General features: G+C 42.3%; 1 protein-coding gene across 1 annotated transcript; it reads right to left on the minus strand.

Moving 5' to 3' along the window:
* Positions 1-535: 535 nt before the first annotated feature.
* LOC149447809 (thiol S-methyltransferase TMT1A-like) lies at positions 536-23,623 on the minus strand. The gene is made up of 4 exons (XM_089652023.1): positions 23,501-23,623; positions 23,317-23,369; positions 8,074-8,269; positions 536-775 (listed from the first exon to the last, which is right to left on the minus strand). The coding sequence occupies exons 1-4, from the start codon at positions 23,621-23,623 to the stop codon at positions 536-538; spliced, it is 612 nt and encodes a 203-aa protein (XP_089508149.1).
* Between the last annotated feature and the right edge of the window lie 162 nt (positions 23,624-23,785).

The raw sequence follows: 23,785 nt of genomic DNA on the forward strand, positions 1-23,785 counted from the left end.
GTTTTTGATGCGTTTTTGCCCCGTTTTGAGTTTTTTTCCATTTTTAAAAAAATTTTCTTGTTGCTAGGCAGATTTAAAATGCAAAACACATCAAAAACTTATAAAACAAAGCAGCAAAAACACACTACATGCTTTTCTGCAGCGTTTTCATTGAAGTCTATAGAACCAAACACGTAATTTTTTGCGTTAAAAAAAGTCCCTTACCCTTTCCAAAAAACGCATCGGGTGAAAATGCGGAAATGTGAACATGTCCCATAGGAAATCATGTTAAATGGATTGTAGCGCGTTTCTGCAAAATGCATAGGTGTAAACCTAGAGCAGGGGTAGGAAACCTGCGGCTCTCCAGCTGTTGTGGAACTACATTTCCCATGAGGCATTGCAACATTACAAAACTGACAGTTACAGCTATGACTTGCAGAGGCATGATGGAATTTGTAGTCCTGCAACAGCTGGAGAGCCGCAGGTTGCCTACCCCTGACCTAGGGTAAAGCTCTTGCCTGACTTCAACTCCATTAAAAATGTGCTTTATATGACTTTATTTGACAGCATATCCAATAATATGAGGGTTAACAAGTTTCAAAAACGTAGGGGCATATATATGGCGTAGGTTCAGCTCTGAAAAGTTGGCATCTTCCAGGTCCTTCCATGTGGTTTTCCGTATATTGCAACCATCCACAATCAGCTGCCAGGTTGGATTCATGACCTTCTGAAAAAAACTTGTCCAACTGGACTCATCTGTGGAGGCTACGTGTTCAATGAAGTAGAAAGCTCCACCCTGGAAAATGAGAGGTGAGATTATATTTATATGAATGTAGAAAAGCTAACCTGACACATTGCAATCATCCTGTTTTGCATTCTTCATATTAACCTCTTCATGATGGAGGGCAAAACAAATCTTAATGCCTGAACACAGTTTTGCAACTGTGACCTATGTTTGTAAAACTGTATATATCATAGCAACTACTTAGTGTACCCAGGTGAATTATACCTTGTTTTTTTTTAGGGCAAACAGGGCTATCATTTGGTGGTAAATGGTAATAGAAATCTGTTTTTTTATTATCAAAGGAAAACTGGCACAAAATATAATTTTTTTTATTTAGCAGTATATTTCTTGCTATTACCACAACCTATCATGAAAGAACAACTCAAAAGAAACTCTCCTGCTCCTGATGATCGTAGCAATAACAATTATGTGTATGTTATTTGCTGTTTGGACCCTTAGTATGGCCCAGAAATAAACAATCATACCTAAAAGGCACAGACTCTGACACTAACTGGCACTGATACTATATTAGAAATACTGATTTTTTTACCCCCAACTAAAATACACTAATCATGACTTTTGACCCTGATGCTAACCCTGACACCGATCTAGATCAAACCCTGACGTAGTTATTTCATGTTTATTTATAAACAGACTTTTTGGTTTAAACCGAGAGAGAGGGAAAGAGAGAGAAAAAGAGTGAGCAAGAGGGAAAGAAAAAAAGAGAGAAAGGAAGGAGAGAAACAGGAGACAGAGAGAAAGAGATACGTATAGAAAGAAAGAAGGAAGGAGGGAAAGAAAGAGGGAAGGAAGGAGGGAAACAGGAGACAGAGAGAGCGAAAAAAAGATGTATAGAAAGAGAAATAAAAAAAAAAGAGGGAAAGAAGGAAAGAGGGGGAAAAAAAGAAGGAAGGAGGGAAATAGGAGACAGAGGGAGAGAGAGACATATAGGAGGGAAAGAAAGGAGGGAAAGAAAGGAGAGAAACAGGAGACAGAGAGAGAAAGAGAGACGTATAGAAAGAAGGAAGGAGAGAAAGAGGGAAAGGAGGCAGGGAGAGAGAGAGAAAGAAAAAGACGTATAGAAGGAGGGTAAGAAAGAAAGGAAGGAGAGAAAAAGAAGACAGAGAAAGAAAGATGTATAGAAAGAGGAAAGGAGGGAAAGAGGGTAAAAAATGAAGGAGAAAAAGAAATAGAAAGGAGAGAGAAAGAAAGGAGAGAAAAGGGAGACAGAGGAAGAAAGAAAGAGAAACAGGAGACAGCAAGAGAGAGAAAGAGAGAAAAAATTAGAGAAGCAGGAGAAAGAGAAAGAAAGGAGACAAACAGGAGACAGAGAGAGGAAGAAAGAGAAAGAAAAGAGAGAAACAGGAGACAGCGAGAGAGAGAAAGTGAGAACTATCAAAAAGAGAGAGAAAAAAGAGAGCAAGAAAAAGATGAGATGAGGGAGGGGGCCACTGGAGGAGATGAGGGTGGGCCGCTGGAGGAGATGAAGGAGGGGGCCACTGGAGGACCAAGAGAGAGAGAAAGAAAGAGAGACATATAGAAGGAGGGAAAGAAAGAGGGGAAGAAGGAGGGAAAGAGAGGGGAAGAAGGAGGGAAAGAAAGAAAGGAGAGAAACAGGAGACAGAGAGAGACATATAGAAAGAAGGAAGGAGAGAAAGAAGGAAAGAGGGAAAGAGAGGGGAAAAAAGGAAAGAGGGAAAGAAAGAAGGAAGGAATGAGGAAAAAAGGAGACAGAGAAAGAGGGAAAGAAAAAGAGACATATAGAAGGAGGGTAAGAAAGGAAGGAGAGAAACAGGAGACAGAGAGAGTGAAAGGAAGAGAGAGAAAGGAAGAGACATATAGAAAGAGAGGAGGGAAAGAAGGAAGGAGAGAAACAGGAGACAGAGAGGAAGAAAGAAAGGAGAGAAACAGGAGACAGCAAGAGAGAGAACTATAAAAAAGAAAAAAATTAGAGAAACGGGAGACAGAGAGAGAGGAAGAAAGAGAGAGAAAGGAGAGAGAAAGAAAGGAGAGAAACAGACAGCGAGAGAAAGAGAGAGAGAACTATCAAAAAGGAAAAAAGAAAAAAAGAAAGAGATGACATAAGGGGGGGACCCGCTGGAGGAGATGAGGGATTGGGCCGCTGAAGGAGATGGAGGGGTCTGTTGAAGGAGATGGAGGGGGCTACTGGAGGAGATGAGAGAGGGGCCCGCTGGAGGAGATGAGGGAGGAGGGGTGGCCACGGGGGGGAGCATATAGGAGCCAACCTAATGCAGGAGATTGATAGCAGAGGCAGCTAGCCTCACATAGAGGAAGCGAGAAATGCACGGTCCTCTATGTGCTGCCCAGCCACCTCTCCTATGCAGGCAGCCCCGGCCTACCGGGCAAATACCTGCCAAGTTCCTTCAAAAACTATGTGCAAGTGTATCTAGAATTGATGCTGTTTCGAAGGCACCACTGCATCCGAAGCTTTGCATTGCACTTGGTGATGTAAGGCTTAGATGCTGCTGCTCGGCCATGGAAACCCATTCCATGAAGCTCTCTATGCACTGTTGTTGTGCTAATCTGAAGGCCACATGAAGTTTGGATGTCTTTAGCTATTGACTCTGCAGACAGTTGGCAACTTCTGCGCACTGTGCACTTCAGCATGCGCTGTCCCCGCTCTGTCATGTTACGTGGTCTTCCACTTTGTGGCTAAGTTGCTGTTGTTCCCAGTTGCTTCCACTTTGTTATAATATCACTAACAGTTGACTGTGGAATATTTAGTAGCAAGGAAATTGCACAGCTGGCAACCTATCACGGTACCATGCTTGAATTTACTGAGCTCCTGAGAGCAACCCATTCTTTCACAAATGTTTGTAGAAGCAGTCTGCATGCCTAGGTGCTGAATGGGTTGTTTTAACAATATACAGTACTTTTGTTTTAACACGTAATGGTTCACATACTGTACACTTTAACCACTTGCGTACATATACTGTGGTTGGGAGGCACCTGCAGGCAAAATCATGTACATGTACATCATTTAGCTTGCTCTGGACACATTTGATTGCGGATCCCGGTACTTGGGATCCAGTGATCATGTGATTGCTTTGAGGTCACAGTATCAGTGTCAACAAAGCTGTGTTCATTCATAACAACTGTGTTTCCTAGGTTTTGATTGGCCCACAGCTGTCACATGGTACCTGGGCCAGTCACACTGTACCATGTGATTAGCTGTAGCCAAACACAGATCACTAGTGATCACGGCTGTCATGAATGTAACCTATTCATGACAGTTGAAAAATTTGCTGTTACTATGATCTTCATTGGTAAAGTGGTATAAAGAACAAAAAATCCACAATCACCCCCTCAGAAAAAATAATAGTAAAAAAATAGTAAAAAATGGAAAACAAAATGTTAAAAGAAAAAAAAATATATATTTTTTTAAACATACTGTCACCAGTCAGTGTCCCTGATTACCACCACATATGGCATATCATGAGGCTGTACTGCACTGATGACATTATGTAAAAAAAAATTGTGAAAAAATGTTTTTATTCAATTCATTTTCAAAAAAATTGTGACAAAAAATTACAACTTAAAAAACTTGCCATGCCTCCTACTAAATACCTTAGGCTGTGTACTTTCCAAAAGTGGGTAATTTGAGGGGAATTTGTACTGTCCTATCATTTTAGGGCCTGAGGCTGTCCGTACATCAGAACTGATCAATTTTCAAATATACTGTATATACCAGGGGTAGGCAACCTGCGGCTCTCCAGCTGTTGCAGAACTACAAGTTCCATCATGGCGCTGCAAGTCATACCTGTAACTGTCAGTTTTGTAATGTTGCAATGCCTCATGGGAAATGTAGTTCCACGACAGCTAGAGAGCCGCAGGTTGCCTACCCCTGGTATACAGTTGTGGCCAAAATTATTCAACCCCCAATGCTGTAAAGGGGTTTAGGGACTATAGTGTACATTTGGAATTGTATTCAGAATCAAATCCTACAAGGACGTTGTAACTACCCAAATGCAACTAAAATGACATCAATTGTTTATGTAATACAGTAGTAAATGGTTCTTATGTGGTTTCTTCATTGCCACAATTATTCAACCCCTTAAAGACTACCACTCTGAAGAACAGAGGTTCATACAGGTGCTTTCCATCAGGTATTGAAAACACCTGTGGATGTCACCGAGCAGCAATCAAGCATAATAAGCACCAATTAGGCAGCTTTAAAATGACTGTGATACTCAGCTCCTTCTAGACATTTACTGGTGTGGTTACAAACATGGTGAAGGCAAGAGAATGGTCCAGGAAGACAAGAGAAGAGGTGATTTCTCTTCACAGGAAGGGCAATGGCTATAAGAAGATTGCAAAGATGTTAAACATACCAAGAGACACCTTAGGAAGCATCATTCGCAAATTCAAGGCAAAGGGCACTGTTGAAACGCTACCTGGTCGTGGCAGAAAGAAGATGCTGACTTCGACTGCTGTGCGCTACCTGAAGCGTAGAGTGGAGAGAAGTCCCCGTGTGACTGCTGAGGAACTGAGAAAAGATTTGTCAGATGTGGGTACAGAAGTTTCAGCCCAGACAATAAGACGCACACTGCGTAATGAAGGCCTCCGTGCCAGAACTCCCAGGCGTACCCCCTTGCTGTCTCCAAAGAATAAGAAGAGTCGACTGCAGTATGCCAAAAGCCATGTGGACAAACCACAAAAGTTGTGGGATAGTGTTCTGTGGACTGATGAAACAAAATTAGAACTGTTTGGGCCCATGGATCAACGCTATGTTTGGAGGAGGAAGAACAAGGCCTATGATGAAAAGAACACCTTGCCTACTGTGAAGCATGGTGGAGGGTCAATCATGCTTTGGGGCTGTTTTGCTTCTGCAGGTACAGGGAAGCTTCAGCGTGTGCAAGGTACCATGAATTCTCTTCAGTACCAGGAGATATTGGATGGAAACGTGATGCAGTCCGTCACACACCTGAGGCTTGGGAGACGTTGGACCTTTCAACAGGACAATGATCCCAAGCATACCTCCAAGTCCACTAGAGCATGGTTGCAGAGGAAAGGCTGGAACATTTTGGAGTGGCCATCGCAGTCACCAGACTTAAATCCGATTGAGAACCTCTGGTGGGACTTAAAGAAAGCAGTTGCAGTGCGCAAGCCTAAGAATGTGACTGAACTGGAGGCCTTTGCCCATGAAGAATGGGCGAAGATACCCGTAGATCGCTGCAAGACACTTGTGTCAAGCTATGCTTCACGTTTAAAAGCTGTTATAACTGTAAAAGGATGCTGTACTAAGTACTAAGATTGAATGTCACTTGGGGGTTGAATAAAACTGATAATGCTGTGAGCACAGAAAAGACATTTGTGGTTATTTCATTATAACTGTTATGTTATATTTGTCTGACCTACAAGTGCCTCTTTAATGTAAATGTAAGCAAGATGACTGAATGATCAAAAGCAATGTCAAACTGGCCAAAACACTCAATTTCAGTGGGGGTTGAATAATTTTGGCCACAACTGTATACCATAGGTTGTAGATGCTATAACATGCAAACCAATTAGTATACACTTATTGGGATTTTTTTTACCAAAGACATTTTGGACTAAATTTATGATGAGATTTGATTTTATTGGATATGTTTTATAACAGAAAGTTGAAAGAATAATTTTTTTTCAAAACTTTCAGGGTTTTTTTTGTTTATATCAGAAAACATAAAAAAAACCCAGTGGTGATAAAATACCACCAAAAGAAAGCTCTATTTGTGTAAAAAAAAAATGATAAAAATGTCCTTTTTGTACAGTATTATATGACTGCGCAATTGCCAGTTAAAGTAATGCAGTGCTGAATAGCAAACAAAATGCTCTGTTCATATAAGGGGGTAAAATCTGCTGGAGCTCAAGTGGTTATTATGTCCAGTTTTCATAAATGTAGTCATATGGTTAAAATAAAGATACTTATTCTGGTGTAATAGCGATTGTTAATCAAGCCTACTGTCTCTTCTGGATACCTAAGCTGTTCAAGCCTAGTTTTGTTCTATCAAGAGCGATATAACTGGGAGCCTGAAGGGCACTCTGGATTGCAAGTAAGTGGCAAACATACACCCACATCTTGTTAAATGACAGTCAACCTAACTATACTGTAGATACATGTTAATCTGTTGGTTATTTCTTTGATATCTCCCTCTTTTTTTTGTAGTTTGTGACCCCAATAATTTTTATTTGGTTTGGCTCCCCACGTTTGTTTTGGCAAAGTTCTGGATCCCTGCAGATGTGGTTCCCAAATCTGTCAACCTGGGTGCAATAACAAAAATGTTAGGGTTCTGTTTTAGGGGTTATAACCCACAAAATGCACACAGTGAAGTTAGAATTTGCTGTATAACCTCAAAGGATAGTGTGACTACAATAACACAAATTTCCACTTTGTATTTATTCCACTTTAATTTTGCAATAAAACCATACCAGCAACAAAGCCAAAACTGAACTGTCATTTATAGCACAGGATGACCTGACCATATTCAGTGCAGAATGTTCTGTATCAGTAACACTATAACAATGTTTCCTGTTTCTGCCATTCTAAAGTTAAAGCAAATAAATGGTAATCTGTAATCCCATCCATAGTATGTCCACATTCATAGCCGTGCAGTGTGATAACTAAGCTGGCCATACATGGGTAGTTATTAGGGTTGAACCAATGATCGTTTTTGACTCTACTGGGGATAAATATTGAAGGAGCAGAATGGAAAAGTTTTCTCAAACTATAGAAATTCGTACAGTGTGTGTGGTTTTCATTAAGGAAATTCTAAAATTCAAATACAGGTGTACCTCGGTTTACCTATTTAATTCGTTCTGCGGGACCTTTCATATTGCAAAAAATTTGTAAACGTAAATGTGGTTTGCCATAGGAATGCATTGAAAACCAATCAATCCATTCTGGAGGTCAGAAAAAAGTAAAAAAAAAGGCTTTTATCTGTTCAAAACTCTTTTTAAAGTGCACTATAAAGTGCACTTTAAAGACATAGTACTGTACAGGGACATGATTAAAAATTAATTTGTAAATGCATTGAAAACCAATTAATCCATTCTGGAGGTCAGAAAAAGTAAAACGTTTTTATTTGTTTAAAACTTTTTTTACTTTACTGTAGAAACGGAGCTTAAATATTTACTGGGGAATTTCCTGTTCTAAGATCAACAAAAACATGCAATTCCTTGTGACAAAAAAAATTGTGAAATTAAATCTAAAGCAAGCAGGGTGTTGCCTATAGCAACCAGTCAAGTATTAATGATATTGTGTATCCTGTGCTAGATTGATAATTGCTGGAATGTGATAATAAAAAACTCACCGGCCTGAGGACTCTCTGCACCTCCTTCAGTACTGCTGGCGTGTTTGGCACAAAACAAGTCAACAGGGTACATACAACCACATCCATTGAGGCATCAGCCACTGATGTCATGTTGTCCACTGATGCAACCAGAAATCCTTCATATTTTAGGTGGTCGTTCTCTACTTGGCTTTTGCTGAGAAATTTTTGGAAGTTTGGGTTATGATTAGAGATGAGCGAATTATTCAAAAATTCGATTCGGCCGATTCGCCGAATTTCAGGAAGTAATTCGATTTGATGCGAATTAATTCGCTACGAAGTTAACTTATAAAAAGGGTTTCTAGGCTTCAGAAAGCCTTTAAATTAGTGCAGAACACTGTACCTTTAATTTAAATGCCCTTGGAGATGAGGAAGGAGAAGGAGAAGGAGAAGGATGAGAAGAAGGAGAAGGAGAAGGATGAGAAGAAGGAGAAGGAGAAGGATGAGAAGAAGGAGAAGGATGAGAAGAAGGAGAAGGATGAGAAGAAGGAGAAGGAGAAGGATGAGAAGAAGGAGAAGGATGAGGAGAAGGATGAGAAGAAGGAGAAGGATGAGAAGAAGGAGAAGGAGAAGGAGAAGGATGAGAAGAAGGAGAAGGATGAGAAGAAGGAGAAGGAGAAGGAGAAGGATGAGAAGAAGGAGAAGGAGAAGGATGAGAAGATGGAGAAGGAGAAGGATGAGAAGATGGAGAAGGAGAAGGATGAGAAGAAGAAGGATGAGAAGAAGGAGAAGGATGAGAAGAAGGATGAGAAGAAGGAGAAGGATGAGAAGAAGGAGAAGGATGAGAAGAAGGATGAGAAGAAGGAGAAGGATGAGAAGAAGGAGAAGGAGAAGGATGAGAAGAAGGAGAAGGAGAAGGATGAGAAGAAGGAGAAGGAGAAGGATGAGAAGAAGGAGAAGGATGAGAAGAAGGAGAAGGATGAGAAGAAGGAGAAGGAGAAGGATGAGAAGAAGGAGAAGGATGAGAAGAAGGATGAGAAGAAGGAGAAGGATGAGAAGAAGGATGAGAAGAAGGAGAAGGATGAGAAGAAGGACAAGGATGAGAAGAAGGATGAGAAGAAGGAGAAGGATGAGGAGAAGGATGAGAAGAAGGATGAGAAGAAGGAGAAGGATGAGAAGAAGGAGAAGGAGAAGGATGAGAAGAAGGAGAAGGAGAAGGATGAGAAGAAGGAGAAGGATGAGAAGAAGGAGAAGGATGAGAAGAAGGAGAAGGATGAGAAGAAGGATGAGAAGAAGGATGAGAAGAAGGATGAGAAGAAGGAGAAGGATGAGAAGAAGGATGAGAAGAAGGAGAACCGCTGTATGGAGTGAATGTCACAGAACTGTCAGAAATAGCCTATTTCTGACAGTTCTGTGACATTCACTCCATACAGCGGTTGAAACATTGTATCTATTTGTTTCCATAAATGGAACCATTTATGGAAACAAATAGATACAATGTTTCAACCGCTGTATGGAGGGAATGTCACAGAACTGTCAGAAATAGGCTATTTCTGACAGTTCTGTGACATTCACTCCATACAGCGGTTGAAACATTGTATCTATTTGTTTCCATAAATGGAACCATTTATGGAAACAAATAGATACAATGTTTCAACCGCTGTATGGAGGGAATGTCACAGAACTGTCAGAAATAGGCTATTTCTGACAGTTCTGTGACATTCCCTCCATACAGCGGGTGTGAATAGGCATGCCATCCAATTTGGCAAATCGCAATACGCTTTGTGTACCAATTTTGGTGTGTTGGTAACTTCACCTAGAAAGCCGCAGCAGGTGGCATGAAGGGGTTGCGGTCGTGATGCGGTGCAGCGCTTGCACAGAAAACACTGCAAATTTCACATCGCATCTGTGTGAAACCAGAATGTGCCAATATGTGGCTTGACAAAGTACAGTGGTCAGTGCAGATTATTTTCAATCCATGTTTTTTGACACTTTTCATTCACTGGTTTAACTCAGGTGATCGTTAATCACAATTATCTCCGGAGATCACATGCAGCCCCTCAACCATCTACACATATCTCTGGAAATCTATACAGATCTCCTTGAAAAAATGTCTCCTCTCTTCTTCGGAAAACAATTGTCCTCCACCTCATAAACAGGGGGACAGAGAAGACTTCTCCTTGATAACTAAAATCAGATTAATTATCTGTGCTTAATAAACATACACCAATACTGCAAATGCATTGTACTGTCCAAGGCATTGCACACTAACGCATTGCACACTAGAAATGTCAAATGCGTTAGTGTGTACAGTGCATGAGTGTAAAATGCTTTAGTGCACACTGCAGTGTACAACGCATTGCACACTGTAATACACTGTACAATGTAATACCGTGTACACCCACACATTGTAGACTGTAATGCACTGTACACTGTCATGCAGGATGGAGCAACGCATTGCACACTGTGATACCGTGTACACCCACACATTGTAGACTGTAATACACTGTACAATGTAATACCGTGTACACCCACACATTGTAGACTGTAATGCACTGTACACTATCATGCAGGATGGAGCTACGCATTGCACACTGTGATACCGTGTACACCCACACATTGTAGACTGTGATGCACTGTACACTGTCATGCAGGATAGAGAACGCATTGCACACTGTGATAACGTGTACACCCACACATTGTAGACTGTGATGCACTGTACACTGTCATGCAGAATCCAGCAACGCATTGCACACTGTAATACCATGTACACCAACACATTGTAGAATGTAATGCATTATACGCAGTATACATGTCCAGATATTCAAAGATTAGCCATGAAGGCCTAGCTGGTTTCCTATTTGGCGACCGCAGATAGCCGAATAACGCTACACTACATCCAGGCAGCTCTGGGAGGGCGTCATATGACATCCTGGCAGAACGCGCTCTCCATGATTGCTGTGTCCTAAGGACACAGCTGATCACGTCATATGGTAAAAGCCAATCACAGCGGCTTTTTACCATGTGATCAGCCACGTCCAATGACACGCTGATCACAGGGAAATGCATTTGCCGGGTCTTGGCTGCACTTTCCTCACACTGTCAGAATGTTTGGAAAGTACTGCCAAGAACCAGCAGTTATCAGAGCAGGGGTCGGCCCCGATGATCAGTGCCCACCAGTGCCACCCAACAGTTCCGCCCACCTGTGGCCAGCAGTGCCACCCACCAGTGCTGCCTCATCAACGCACATCAGTGTTGCTAAATTACCGGTTTACCAAATGTTATAATATAAACAGACTTTTATTCATTATGAGCTATTTTGTTGTTTATCGAGCAAAAAGTAAAACACACAGCAGCAAGTCAATACCACCCAAAGAAAGCTCTATTTGTCTGAAAAAAATTATCTAAATTTAAGATGGGTACAATGTGGCATGACCGCACAATTGTCATTCAAAGGGTAACAGTGCAGAAAGATGAAAATTGGCCAGGACAGGAAGGGGGTAGGAGTACCCAGTAGGCAAGTGGTTAATATCATTGACCCATCAATACCCAGGAGCTAATGTACAGATAAGTAGCATGTGCACCAAGTGAGATTCTGCAAGGCCCCACCCAAAAAAATTGCAATTACCTGTCCCTCACATGTTATTAACATATTTGCAATGGCCACACTTACTTTACATATAAGAATCATCTCCTCAGTTGAAAACTGTGCTCTCGCCATGTCCAAATGCCACTAGAGTTCTCAAAATATACAACACACAGCAAACCGCCAACCACTCCTCATCCACTGACACTCCCCACAACCACTTGCAGGTGCGCGCGCACGTGATGACGGACTTCTGGGAGGACAGCCGCTCGTGCGCCATGGGGTACACCTGTTTGGCGCTTATTCGTATGCGATCGCGTAATTTTGTACCCTATCGCGCATTTGTATGCGCGGCTATGATAGCTTTCGTGAATGTGTGTTACTTAGTGATTTGTTTAACCTTGGCTAATATATATTGGTTTCCAAAGGCCAAAACTCAACACAGTGTGGACTATTTTATAACTGTAAATCGAATTGTAGAACACCTGTAGCTGGCTGCACAGTGAATGTGACGTATTCATTGGTACATAATATTGTGGTGCAAACTGGTTCTTTTTTTTTTGTTTTGTTTTTGAAAAAGCCAGTTTGCAGCCACTTGTATATTCACACTCTTATATAATCTACTCAAATGTAGCTTGTAAGTATACAAAGTAACTATTAAGGTTGGTCATATATTGAACATAAAATAAACACAAAAACAACAGTCCAACATTTATTAATCAAATATATCTTCATTTATTTGGTCAGCAGGAACAAGTAGGTACAGTCAATATCTTGGTGAGTCACAAAAAGAATAGCATTGATGTGGCGAAAATAAAACACTCCTGCTCATAAGAGCTTACAATCTAAAGATACTTCTAGTGAACTGTGTGTGCTCAGGTTATAGCAGGAAACAAAGGGGAAGATGAATCAAGTAACATTTTCATGCACATAAGATTTACTTACACAATCACTTAGTATGAAGATCCATTCACAAAAAAAGTCTACACATCAAAATATAAAGAAAACAAAGCATGTGAAAAAAACCCCTCCCACCTCTACAAATCCCCTACACATACATTTGTCAGCAGGTTTGTCAGAAAAATGCATTGGAGTCTAAATAAGCAAGCAAAATTAAAACAAGAGCAGATTTTAAACAAAACGATTGACATGTGTGAGGCTTTCAATGCAAAGAGAAAAAACAATCATTGTGCAATAACACACAAACACTTTACAAGGCCAAAAATATGCAAACATTTCCAGCCCACTTCCAAACACAGCCTGAGTGGTGTCTGGGGCAATTCAGCACAAAATCTCTTCTTCCCCCAAACCACACCATGCAAGAACTTTAGTCACAAACCACACGGCCTAGTAACAGGCCAAATTACTCACTACTGCACATCTTTATATAAGCTAGGTTGTATTTGGAGCGCCAAACAAGGCCCCACCCCCAATGAAGCCACACCCACCACTGACCTTAAGTTGGTCAGTGAAAGTGTTTTCACCTGATGAATCCTCTTCCTACCTGCATTAACCCTTGGTATACAGGCCCCACAAATCAGAAAGAAATATACAGTGAAATGTACGTGTGCAGCATACCACAGAACATTGAGCAGGGATGTGAAAGGGAACCCCAATTGGAACCTTTATTGCTACTATGGTCACAATTCCCTCCAGATTCTCGCATGAGTTAAGACCGTCACATGACCACATCTTGTATGCAATACTGAAAATGACAAATCGATTTGACTAGTATGGTGAATTTCCCATCAATTGGCAAAACACTCCAGAAATCAAACATCACCAAACATTACACTCTGGGCAAAGCTGATTTACAAATCATGCAACTTACAGTAAAGTTGACCATTTCAATGCAATTTTCAAAGACATCTGACACAGATCTCTATGCAAATTGCCACTAAAGTAGAACATGTACTACTTAAGAAATCAGTGTTTGAAACGCACCCATATGGTCGCTCTAATACAGTGTTTCTCAACTCCAGTCCTCATGGACCCCCAACAGGTCATGTTTTCAGGATTTCCCTCAGATGAAACAGCTGTGGTAATTACTAAGGCAGTGAAACTGATCAAATCACCTGTGCAAAATAATGGAAATCCTGAAAACATGACCTGTTGGGGGTCCATGAGGACTGGAGTTGAGAAACACTGCTCTAATAGCAGACAATAGGGTGCGACTTTGCAGACGATTTACAACTTGCATGTTGTGCAAATCACATGCCAAGTCCCACTCAATGTGCACGCTATTGGAGCGTTCATATTGTTGTGGTTCAAACTTGGTTGGAGCCGCAAGTAATAATAGAGTAATGAATACACTACTTTTCATGCAATTTGCTGAGAGATCGGTGTCGGATGTCTTGCAAATTGCACTTGAAATCACCATGTACCCCGACTTTGAAATCATGCAACTTCTATGCAAGTGACATGATGTGACTGTGGTGTCAATAACACCACCTAGAAATCTGCTTTAATGTGACCCGGTGGCCCCCAGTCACATTGTTTGGGATTGCCATGCAATTGGCATGACAGGCGACTTGCAAATCGTAGACTAAGTCGCACCCTATTGGCCACTGTAGGCTCTGTTCACATCCAATTGGATTGTGAACTCGTGCAACTTCACTGTAAGTTGGGCAATTACCGCATCGGATTAGATGTGACAGTGGTGTTGGCCCCCAGTAACATTGTGTGCAATTTGCCATGCAAAGAGCAAGCTGCTGGCCATGCCAATCACATGACAAGTCACATCCAGGGTGTGCAATTTTAGGTGCGATTTGTGCATTGACATCGTACCTGATATTGGATATAATGAATGTGAATGTGAGTGTATTAACATACGCCATTTGTTGCAGCGAGAGTTCAAAGGTATTTGAGAATTGTGGCCATTTATTAGCAATTTAACATCTAGACTCAAATAGAAATCGCAATGCTACACACAATTGAAAACACAACTAGTTAGTAATTCTCTAGAAAACACAGTAAAATTGGCAACTTAAAGAGTAATTTTCAATTGCATATAGTGTGAGCGAAGCAGGAAAATCAACAAAGGAAATAAATCTTTTAAGGCGTGCGGTACCTGCCTGCTGGGATAAGGGTCTGCTATGCATTTGGGGGAAAAATGCACGCCAGGATTTGTGACAAGTTTGATGTGTGGATTCACCAACCAAGTCTTTTCTCTCTCGCTCACTCTTCTGAATGTCTCTCTTTATCACTCTTCAGTATGTATATCTCACTCACTCTTCTTCGTCTCACTGGCTCGCTCTTCTCTCTCTCTGTCAGCTCTTTGCTTGCCAAATCCTTCTCAAAAGTGGGTGGAGTGTAAACCATCATTATCAAATCTATTAGTGCTCCAGGCCCTTACCTTATCCCATTGTATGACATTCACATAAGGTGCAGCTTTGAAGGTGTTTCAACAGACAAGGCCTCATTCTAATTCACATTTTAGGAATCATTTAGACAGAAAGCAAAGATGTTGCCAGAACATCTATTTGAAGACAGCCACACACGGAGATCATGCTACTTCCTTGCTGTGGTTGGGATTCAAACCGACAACCCTAGAGTTGTGAGGCAGTAGTGCTAACCACTAATCCACGGAGCTACATTGCTAATCCAGCCTGTATTTCTGTGCTGTGAATCAATCCTAGGTCCCTGGGCAAGGTCAGTGTAACTACCAGATATCTCCAATGTGACACAAATGTTGTGCTATGTTGCCAATTCAGATGTATGTTGGTTCTATGTATCCCAATACAAAGGATTGCAATACTAATACAGGCGTACCTCGGTTTACCAACGCCTCAGGGAACATCATATTTGGGGTACAAATGCCAAACCATTTCAGTTCATTGTTCTGTTTACAAATGTTTGAATAATTTGGTATGGGCATGTGGCCTGGTATGGTTCAGGAGGGGGGGGGGGCGCTCGCTCGCCCCCCCCCCCCCCCTTTCCTGACCTGCCGGGCTGCATGCTCAGATAAGTATGTGTTATGGATTTTGGGGGGTACCCCATGCTGTTTTTTATTTAATTTCAGCGTGGAGTTACCCCTTAACATCCATACAAGACCCGAAGGGCTTAGTATGGATGGGAGGGAATACCCCACACCGGTTATTTAAAACACTGTTTATAAATCCCTGCAATACTTTGACATTCAACTGTCAGTGGGGAACTCCGCCGACAGCTGAAACATGAGCGCTGCATTGGTTTTCACTACTAAAACGCCGCATGAGTTGATAACATATCATGCGGGATTGTAGGAGCGACAGCCATGTGTTAATGTTTCAGCTGTCAGCGGGGTTCCCCACTGACAGCTGAATGTAAAATAATTCCCTTTATTGCAGAAATAATTTAAAAAAAAAGCGTGGGGTCCCCCCTCCCATCTGTACCAAGCCCTTCGGATCTGGTATGGATATTAAGGGGGAACTCCACGCTGAAATTTAAAAAAAAACAGCGTGGGTCCCCCTCAATATCCATACCAGACCCTTATCCGAGCATGCAGCCCGGCAGGTCAGAAAAGGGGGGGGACCCTGTACTGTGTTTTTTTTACACCACACTTTTTTTTTTTGTGAAGGAGTCTGCGGGAGCATGTACCGCAGACTCCTTCACGTAGGGGGGGGGGCGGGATCTGGGGGCCCCCTTGTTAAAGGGGGCTTCCAGATTCTGATAAGCCCCCTGCCCGCAGACCCCCACAACCACCGGCCAGGGTTGTGGGGAAGAGGCCCTTGTCCTCATCAACATGGGGACAAGGTGCTTTGGGGGGGGAGCCCCCCCTGCCCCAAAGCACCCCCCCATGTTGAGGGCATGTGGCCTGGTATGGTTCAGGTTTTCTGACCTGCCGGGCTGCATGCTCGGATAAGGGTCTGGTATGGATATTGAGGGGGACCCACGCTGTTTTTTTTTTAAATTTCAGCGTGGAGTTCCCCCTTAATATCCATACCAGACCTGAAGGGCTTGGTAAGGATGAGAGGGGGGACCCACGCTGTTTTTTTTTTTTTTTTTTTTTTTTTTTATTGCGGACCTTTATTTTTACATTCAGCTGTCAAAATAAATATTATCTAGACCTTTGAAATAAGTAAAATCATTACAGAAATAATTATAAAGTATAAGAAACAAAAATAGAATCACTAGAACTAAGGAAATCTAGTTAGATTACATGAAGATATGCCGAGTGCTGTTTATTAAACACAATAGTCACGACCGAGTGTCGGCTGTCAGAGGAATCCACAGTAAGATTCACTATTAGTCAGTGGCTAAAAAGCAAACGCCCATGGCAGAAGTCTAAAATGTGTTCTGCACATGCTCAGTTGTATCTGCCAAAGACACTGCACGGGCGTCTAGATTTTTACTGTGTCGATTTCCTTCAAAAAAATGATTTTTAACACATTCTTAATTTTTTTTGAAATAGCAGATATTGTTTAAAGTGAAGTCCTGATATTTGGCAAAGCAAATTTCTAAGTGAACATGTCTCTGCAGTGATTTTTCATGGTGTTAGACTTGCTTCTTAGCAAGTCTGCTTTGTGAGTCTGATTTCGGGCGTGTGTCTTTTTGTGAATTAGATTGGACATCTGCTTATGGGCTCTGGTCAATAGTGAATTAGGTTGCAGGGTAAAAAATAGACAGACGCCCATGAAAATTGGGCTTAAGCCCATGAATATGCGCCCATGCCCAATAGTGAATCAGGGCCTTGGTGTCATCTGTTGCCAGGGTTGTGACAGGGGGGGCCTGGTTCTGCGTATAAAGAGAGAGGCAAGTGCGTGCAGGGATGATGATAGTAAGTTGTTGTAGGCAGATGTGGCCAGGTCTGGGCAGGACAGGGGTGCAATTTTATCATAAAGGCACTCAGTAGCAGAGTAAAGAAGGGAAGGGCTGAGGTGGTGGAGATTTCTACGGGTAACTGTTTGCTGGTTGGAGGCATGGAAGGTAGGAGACTGGGAGACTGTAAAGCTAATAAGTTGTGATCAGAGAGAGGAAAAGGGGTGTTAGAGAAGTTATAGGGAGTACAAAGGTGGTATAATACAAGGTCGAAGGTGTTGCCATTAGAATGGGTGGTGGTTTTTGTCCATTGTGTTAGGTTAAAAGTGGAGGTTAGGTTGAGTGGTTGAGGTGGCTGAGGTGTTAACATTGACTGGGATGTTAAGGTCACCGAGGATGATGGCAGGCACCTCCAGAGGAGAGAAAGTATGGTAGCCATGCAGAGAAGTCATCAAGAAAGCGTGAAACTGGGCCAGGAGGCCGGTAGATGACTGCGATCCTCAGACAAACAGGATAAAAGAGGAATACAGTGCACTTCAAAAGAGCAGAGGGACAGAGAGGGAACTATAGGGAGAACCTGGAACATGCTTTGTGGGGAAAGAAGTCTGACTCTGCACCCCTTTTGTCCACTGGGTCTGGACGAGTGAGTCCACAGGAGGCCACCATGTGAGAGTGCAGCTGAAGAGACAGTTGGATTCCTGGAACCAAATTTCGGTAATAGCAAGTAGGTTGAGAGAGTGGAAGAGGAAGAGTTCATTGATAGTAGAAGGTTTCTTAGAGATTGAGCAGGCATTCCAGAGGGCACATAAGAGGGAGGGGCTGGCACGTGGAAGCAAGGGAATTGAGATAAGAGAGTGAGGGTTGCGGCTTCTGCCAGAGAAGGGAGACTGTTGCATCTGTGGGTGGAAGTTTGATGGTGGAGGGTCAGGGTTTGAGGCGATGTCTTTGGAAGTTAGTAGTAGTCGGAGGGTGAGGAAGGTGAGGTGGTTGTGGGATTTATATGAGGGCAAATTCTGCAGTGATTTTGGACTGGTGACATTCTTTGAGCTAAGAGAGAGCAGGAGATAAGTACAATGATATTGAGAGGGCAAAAGTGAGGGTGAAATGTACAGGTTGTGTGGTGGGGAGGAGGGGTAAAGAAGAGAGAGTTTGAAGAGAGAAGGCATTATAGCAAAAAAGAAAGTAAAAGCATATTGGAGAGTGAGGAGAAACAACAAGGGAAGGCTGAGGGAAAGAGATAAGAGAGGAAAGAGCACTTGCAGACTACTGAAGGTGGAGCACTAATGTTTGTACTTGCCTTAGTTAAGGTGCTGTGTTGAAAGTGCCGTATTGAAAGTGCCGCAATGGCACTTTGCGCAAGGAATGTCTAGCCGGTCCCCTCTCCAGCCATCTCAAGGACTGTACTGAATTTATACTTGGATGGACGTTAAGCAATTTTTCAATTAAGAACTAATAAATGACACATGGAGGAGGTTTTCTGCCCTTAACAAATTGCAAGCAGGATAGACACAGGATAAGGCAAGGTGTTTGATCTCAGCTAAGGCACTGTGAGAGTAAGTTAATGTAATAAACAGACAAGTACAGACAGCAGTTACAATAAGTCTTACAAAGCAGATGATTTCAGTCATGCAAAATAGCTTAGCGTTTGAGAAAGGAGTGGAGTCAGTGGTTACCTGGAGGAGCAGAGGAGAAATTAGAGGATGTTGAGATGTTTCCTTGTTCCCTTGTTCAAAGTACCAAGCACTTGACGCTGGAATGGCACTTTGCGCAATAAATGTCCAGCCTGTCCCCTTGCCATCCATCCCAAGGACTGTACTGTGATGTATTGTATTATAGTTAGGTTGCTGGTTTGGTTTTGCTTCAGTGTCATCTTTATTTTCACTTTTTTCTCATGGTTTGTTGGTGTTGGCTTGGTGTTGAGTGCATTAACCTCTTTACGCTGACACCTCCCATCCCTTTAAGGGGTCTCTGATGTCAGTAGTTGGGGCGGGATTTATGATCATGTGACCACCATGATTGACTGTCACAGCGGTCACATGATCGGAAAGCTTCCGATCACAAGTAGCGATTAGGAGCTTTCCTTTAGGCAGTGGTAATGCTCTGCACAGTTTGTTTACATTTTGGTATGCAAATTTGTGGCCTCTAGGCATCAAGGCCCAGCCTCTGAGAGGTGGCATATTTGCATACCCTCAGCGCCAAGGAGTTAATAAACTTTTTTTAATCTTACTCAGTTACAGTGAACCGGTCATCCCTGCTGCATCTGGATACCTGCACTTGTATCCCTTACACCCTGTCCCTAGCTGGCAGAATACAAGTCTAACCATGTAAAAAAATGAAGTGTTATACTTACCTATCTTGTGGGTGCTCAGTTAAAGTGTCTCTAAACCCACAACAGTAAAATCAGTCTGTATATTCATAAAGCATGCTTGGTATACTCACTGTAGAACCTAAGGGGTTATTCCTCTGCATTGTGTAAAAATGCTGTTTGATCCTGTCTTCTTTGATCCTCCCCTTCTATTGTCTCCCTCTTATCTCCTGATAAGACGTATTGTGTGGAGACACTGCACATGCTCAGTTTGGTGTGTTGGTGTGTATTGCTAGAGAGGTTTTTTTTTTTTCCCTTGGGAGAGTGCATGTGATCAGCACAGGGCCAATCATCTGTCAAGACAGAGGTCAGGGGTCCTGCATCCTCCTAGAGAAAACTCCTCCTACAAGCTGTAAGCAGTGCTCTGCTGAACACTGATAGGAGTCACAAGACTGCTCTTACTGCTGATGAGAAAAGGTAATTAGCAGTTCATATTTACTAAAATAATTGCATTTCCATGTTGTGTGTACTGTGGGAGACCAGATATAGTGAATGCAGGGTCCTGGGTTTAGTAACACTTTAAATCTTCACTGTCTTCATGAGCTCTGAGTGACAATGCTATCCATTGCTTTTGGCAAATGCCAGATAGCTTGTCTCTTGCTGGTAGCTTTGTTTAACCCTGCCAACCCCACGACAGGGTACAGTATTTATAATGTGGTGGTGATAGGAGCCACAGGGTGCAGGGGGAGACTTGCTTTGCAGCACAGAGACAATGCTTATGTAGCACTACCCCCACAAGAGCCACTGAATTAGATGGGTCCTCTGTTCTTTACCTTGACCTTCCCAAGGTCCTCAGCTCCTCTGACACGCTAGGGTAAATATAAAAGCATGTAAATACAGTAAAGGCCGGTGCACACTACAAAAATGCACTCCGGATGCATTCTGGATACGTTTTTGCTTACAGTTCACGCCAAACACGGTTCCTGTGCAGTTTTGAAGCAGTTTGCTATGTTCCAGTATGGTTCTGTGCAGAAAAAATGCAACATGTTCTACTTTTTTTTTCCTTCATCAGAAACTGACTGGAACTGACTGCACTAGTGTGAACTAGGGCCATTGGAATACATGGAAAACACTGCGCATGCGTTTTTCATGCAGAAAAAAAGCGCAATGAGGGCATCTAGTGTGAACTAGCCCTGAAGCATGACAAATAATACCTATTACTCACTAGTAGTGCAATATCAAAAGCAGGCACCAAGCCAGTTAGCAAAGGTAATCTTAATGTATTATCACTCAGTAAAGTTGATAACCAAGCAAATACAAATAAAGTGGCAATTGTGGTAACACACTTTAGCATGCAAAACTGCAATGGCCATTAAGGCCAGTAAAGGCTAAGCATAAAATGACACGTCACGCCCAAGTCAGCATAAACAGGAGCAACACCACCTGAACTGCAACAGTAAGCAGGGAATTGCTGGGACTATACTGCCAGTGTACATTGATGGTGACTATGCTAGGCCTAAACCAACCGGGTAAGCACTGTCTATAGAAATTAAGGAAATGGGAGAAGGGAATAAAGGGGTCTTGCAGGATGGTTTTATGGGAGGGCAGTTCTTTATGTTGTTCTTCTGCCAGCTATCCTTGGAGCCCTTTAAGAAGCATTTGTGCACTTAAGTGTTAGTAAACCAGCATGTGGTGAAAGTGCAGTAAAGATACAGTAAAGGTGCGATATAGATACAGTAAAGGTGAGGTATAGTTTCAGTATTGGTGCAGTATACTTTTTTTTTTTTTTATATTAACAATTATTATTGGTTTTCACGGAAATATACAAACATCACGTTTGAAAGAAATATAACAGGAAAAGGTACATCGATGGTAGAGAACTGCATTGGTACAGGACATATAATGTCACAAAATAACAGTGTAGAGGTTAAGACCGTACGTTTTGGACAGGTAAAGAAGAAATAAAGGTATCCCATGGGTTCCATACTGCCTCAAACACAGCAATTGAACAAGTATGTAGGGCAGTCAAATATTCCATCTGTCTTACATCAGCAATAATTTTAAACAAAATCAGCATCGAAGGGGGTATAGAGGATAGTCAACACATAGGAATGCTTCTCCTGGCCACGGTCAGAACATGCACGGAGAGTTTCCTGGATGATTTGGGTAGGCCCAGGAATGGTAGGCTTAGTAAAAAATATAAAGGTTCGAAGGGGTGAGAGGTATGCAATAGCAATTGTAACAAGGATAGAACCTCTTCCCAAAAAGGAGTAATGGATCTGCATGTCCAAAAAATATGGTAGAGAGAGCCAAAGTCCTTACCACAGTGCCAGCAGGCAGAAGCAGCATTCGGGTTATAATCATGGAGAACTTCAGGCATTTTATACCACAACATCATAATCTTGTATGTATTTTCCTTAAAGACCACACAAACAGAAGATCTAGGTGCGTTTTCCCAAATTTTCTTCCACATTATCAGATCAATGTCACATTGTATAAACTGGGACCACTTGCGCATGTAAAGATGAGTGTCATTAGATAAGGGGGAAGCATCCATAAGGAGTCTATAAGTATTAGAAATAATACCCCTTTGGTGTGGACCCTGTATACATAGACGTTCAAAGGGAGTAGGCTTCCTAAGGATCAATGAGGGTGATAGGGTAGAAAAAAAGTGGCGTATCTGAAGATAGACATATAAGTGTTGAGATGGTAGGAGGGCTTTTTTCTGGAGATGCGAGAATGAATGTAGCTTCCGAGTCACCGGGTGCACCAAGTGACGCAGTTGGAAAAGGTTGGCTGCGACCCAAGGGGACACCCGGGACACGGCCGTACTATCCGGGAGATTGGGGTTGTAAAGGATATTGGTCAGTGGAGAACAGTCAGAGGCCAGTTCAAATTTAGCCTTACATTTCTGCCAAACAGTCAGGGAAAAATGCATGGGACCAAGGAAGAGATGACGAAAAGATGAGACATCCACTGCCGAGGTCGACCAAAGGCGGGAGCAAGGATGGGTCAGAGATAACTGCAAGGATTCAATCTCAGTCCATATATTGGGAGGATAGTGAGTGGACCATGACGTGAGAAAACGAAGAGGAGTAGCATAGTTATTATATCCGTTGCACCTAAGCCCCCTCTAGAACGCAGAGAAAGTAGTACAGAACGTGCGATTCTATGCTGTTTGTTGTGCCAAATGAAATCTAAAAGGGATTTCTGGAGGGAATGAAATTTGGACATAGGGGCGGGAACAGGGAGGGTCACGATAAAATATAGGAGTTTAGGCAACAGTCATTTTTAGTACATTGATGCGTCCAAGGAAAGAAATGGGTAGGGAATCGCAGAATTTCAAAAAGCAGGAAATAAGTGCAGTATACTTTAATGTCATGCCTCCAGTAACTCAGTCCCTACTAGTAGTATGAACAATGGGCAGTGAGCCCTCTCACCAGTCCCTGCAGTGCAGCTAATAGCTTGCATTGTAGACGAGGATGCCCTCAGTCTCTCGGCAGAATGCCTCTGGTGATCAGTGGTGGGAAGTAAAATGGGAGAGGATGCTCCATTCTCCCTGAGGCAACAGTGCAGATGTGATCTCTGGGGTCTGTGCTTCGCTAACCTGCGTGTCTCCACCCCCAGGTCTCAGTTTCTGGTTGTGGTCACTCACCTTGTGGATGATCCGTGTGCACCAGGACAAATGTGCACATCTTGGCTCTTGTGCTGCAAAGAGAAAAAGGCTTCCAGTCTAGGCACTCTCCAGTTTCAGTAAGTGTTAAAGGAGGCAAACAGGAGTGCAGGACACATCATTGAAGGATCACATACTAGCCTTTCTATGAAGTAGAAATACTTACCTTGGAGGATTTTCTACTACAAGCTTGGTTTATTTCAGTTCTGGTGAGTGCATAGTGGTGGAGGATTTCACGGATGTCTTCTTTTCCACATTGGGATTTCACTTCACTATGACTGCGATTCATACTAATTGTGGGTGCAGTTTTAATACTATGGAGCACTTTATGCACTGATGGACATTTGACTGAGGACTTTTATATATATTTACTTTGGCCTTTAAAGTATTTTTTATTTATTTATTACATTTTTTATTATTGCACATTTATATTGTTTTTGGTGTGTAACAA

Source organism: Staurois parvus, unplaced genomic scaffold (assembly GCF_062004578.1).
Source record: "Staurois parvus isolate SC_StPar_1 unplaced genomic scaffold, SC_StPar_1.0 ptg000669l, whole genome shotgun sequence".
NCBI lineage: Eukaryota > Metazoa > Chordata > Amphibia > Anura > Ranidae > Staurois > Staurois parvus.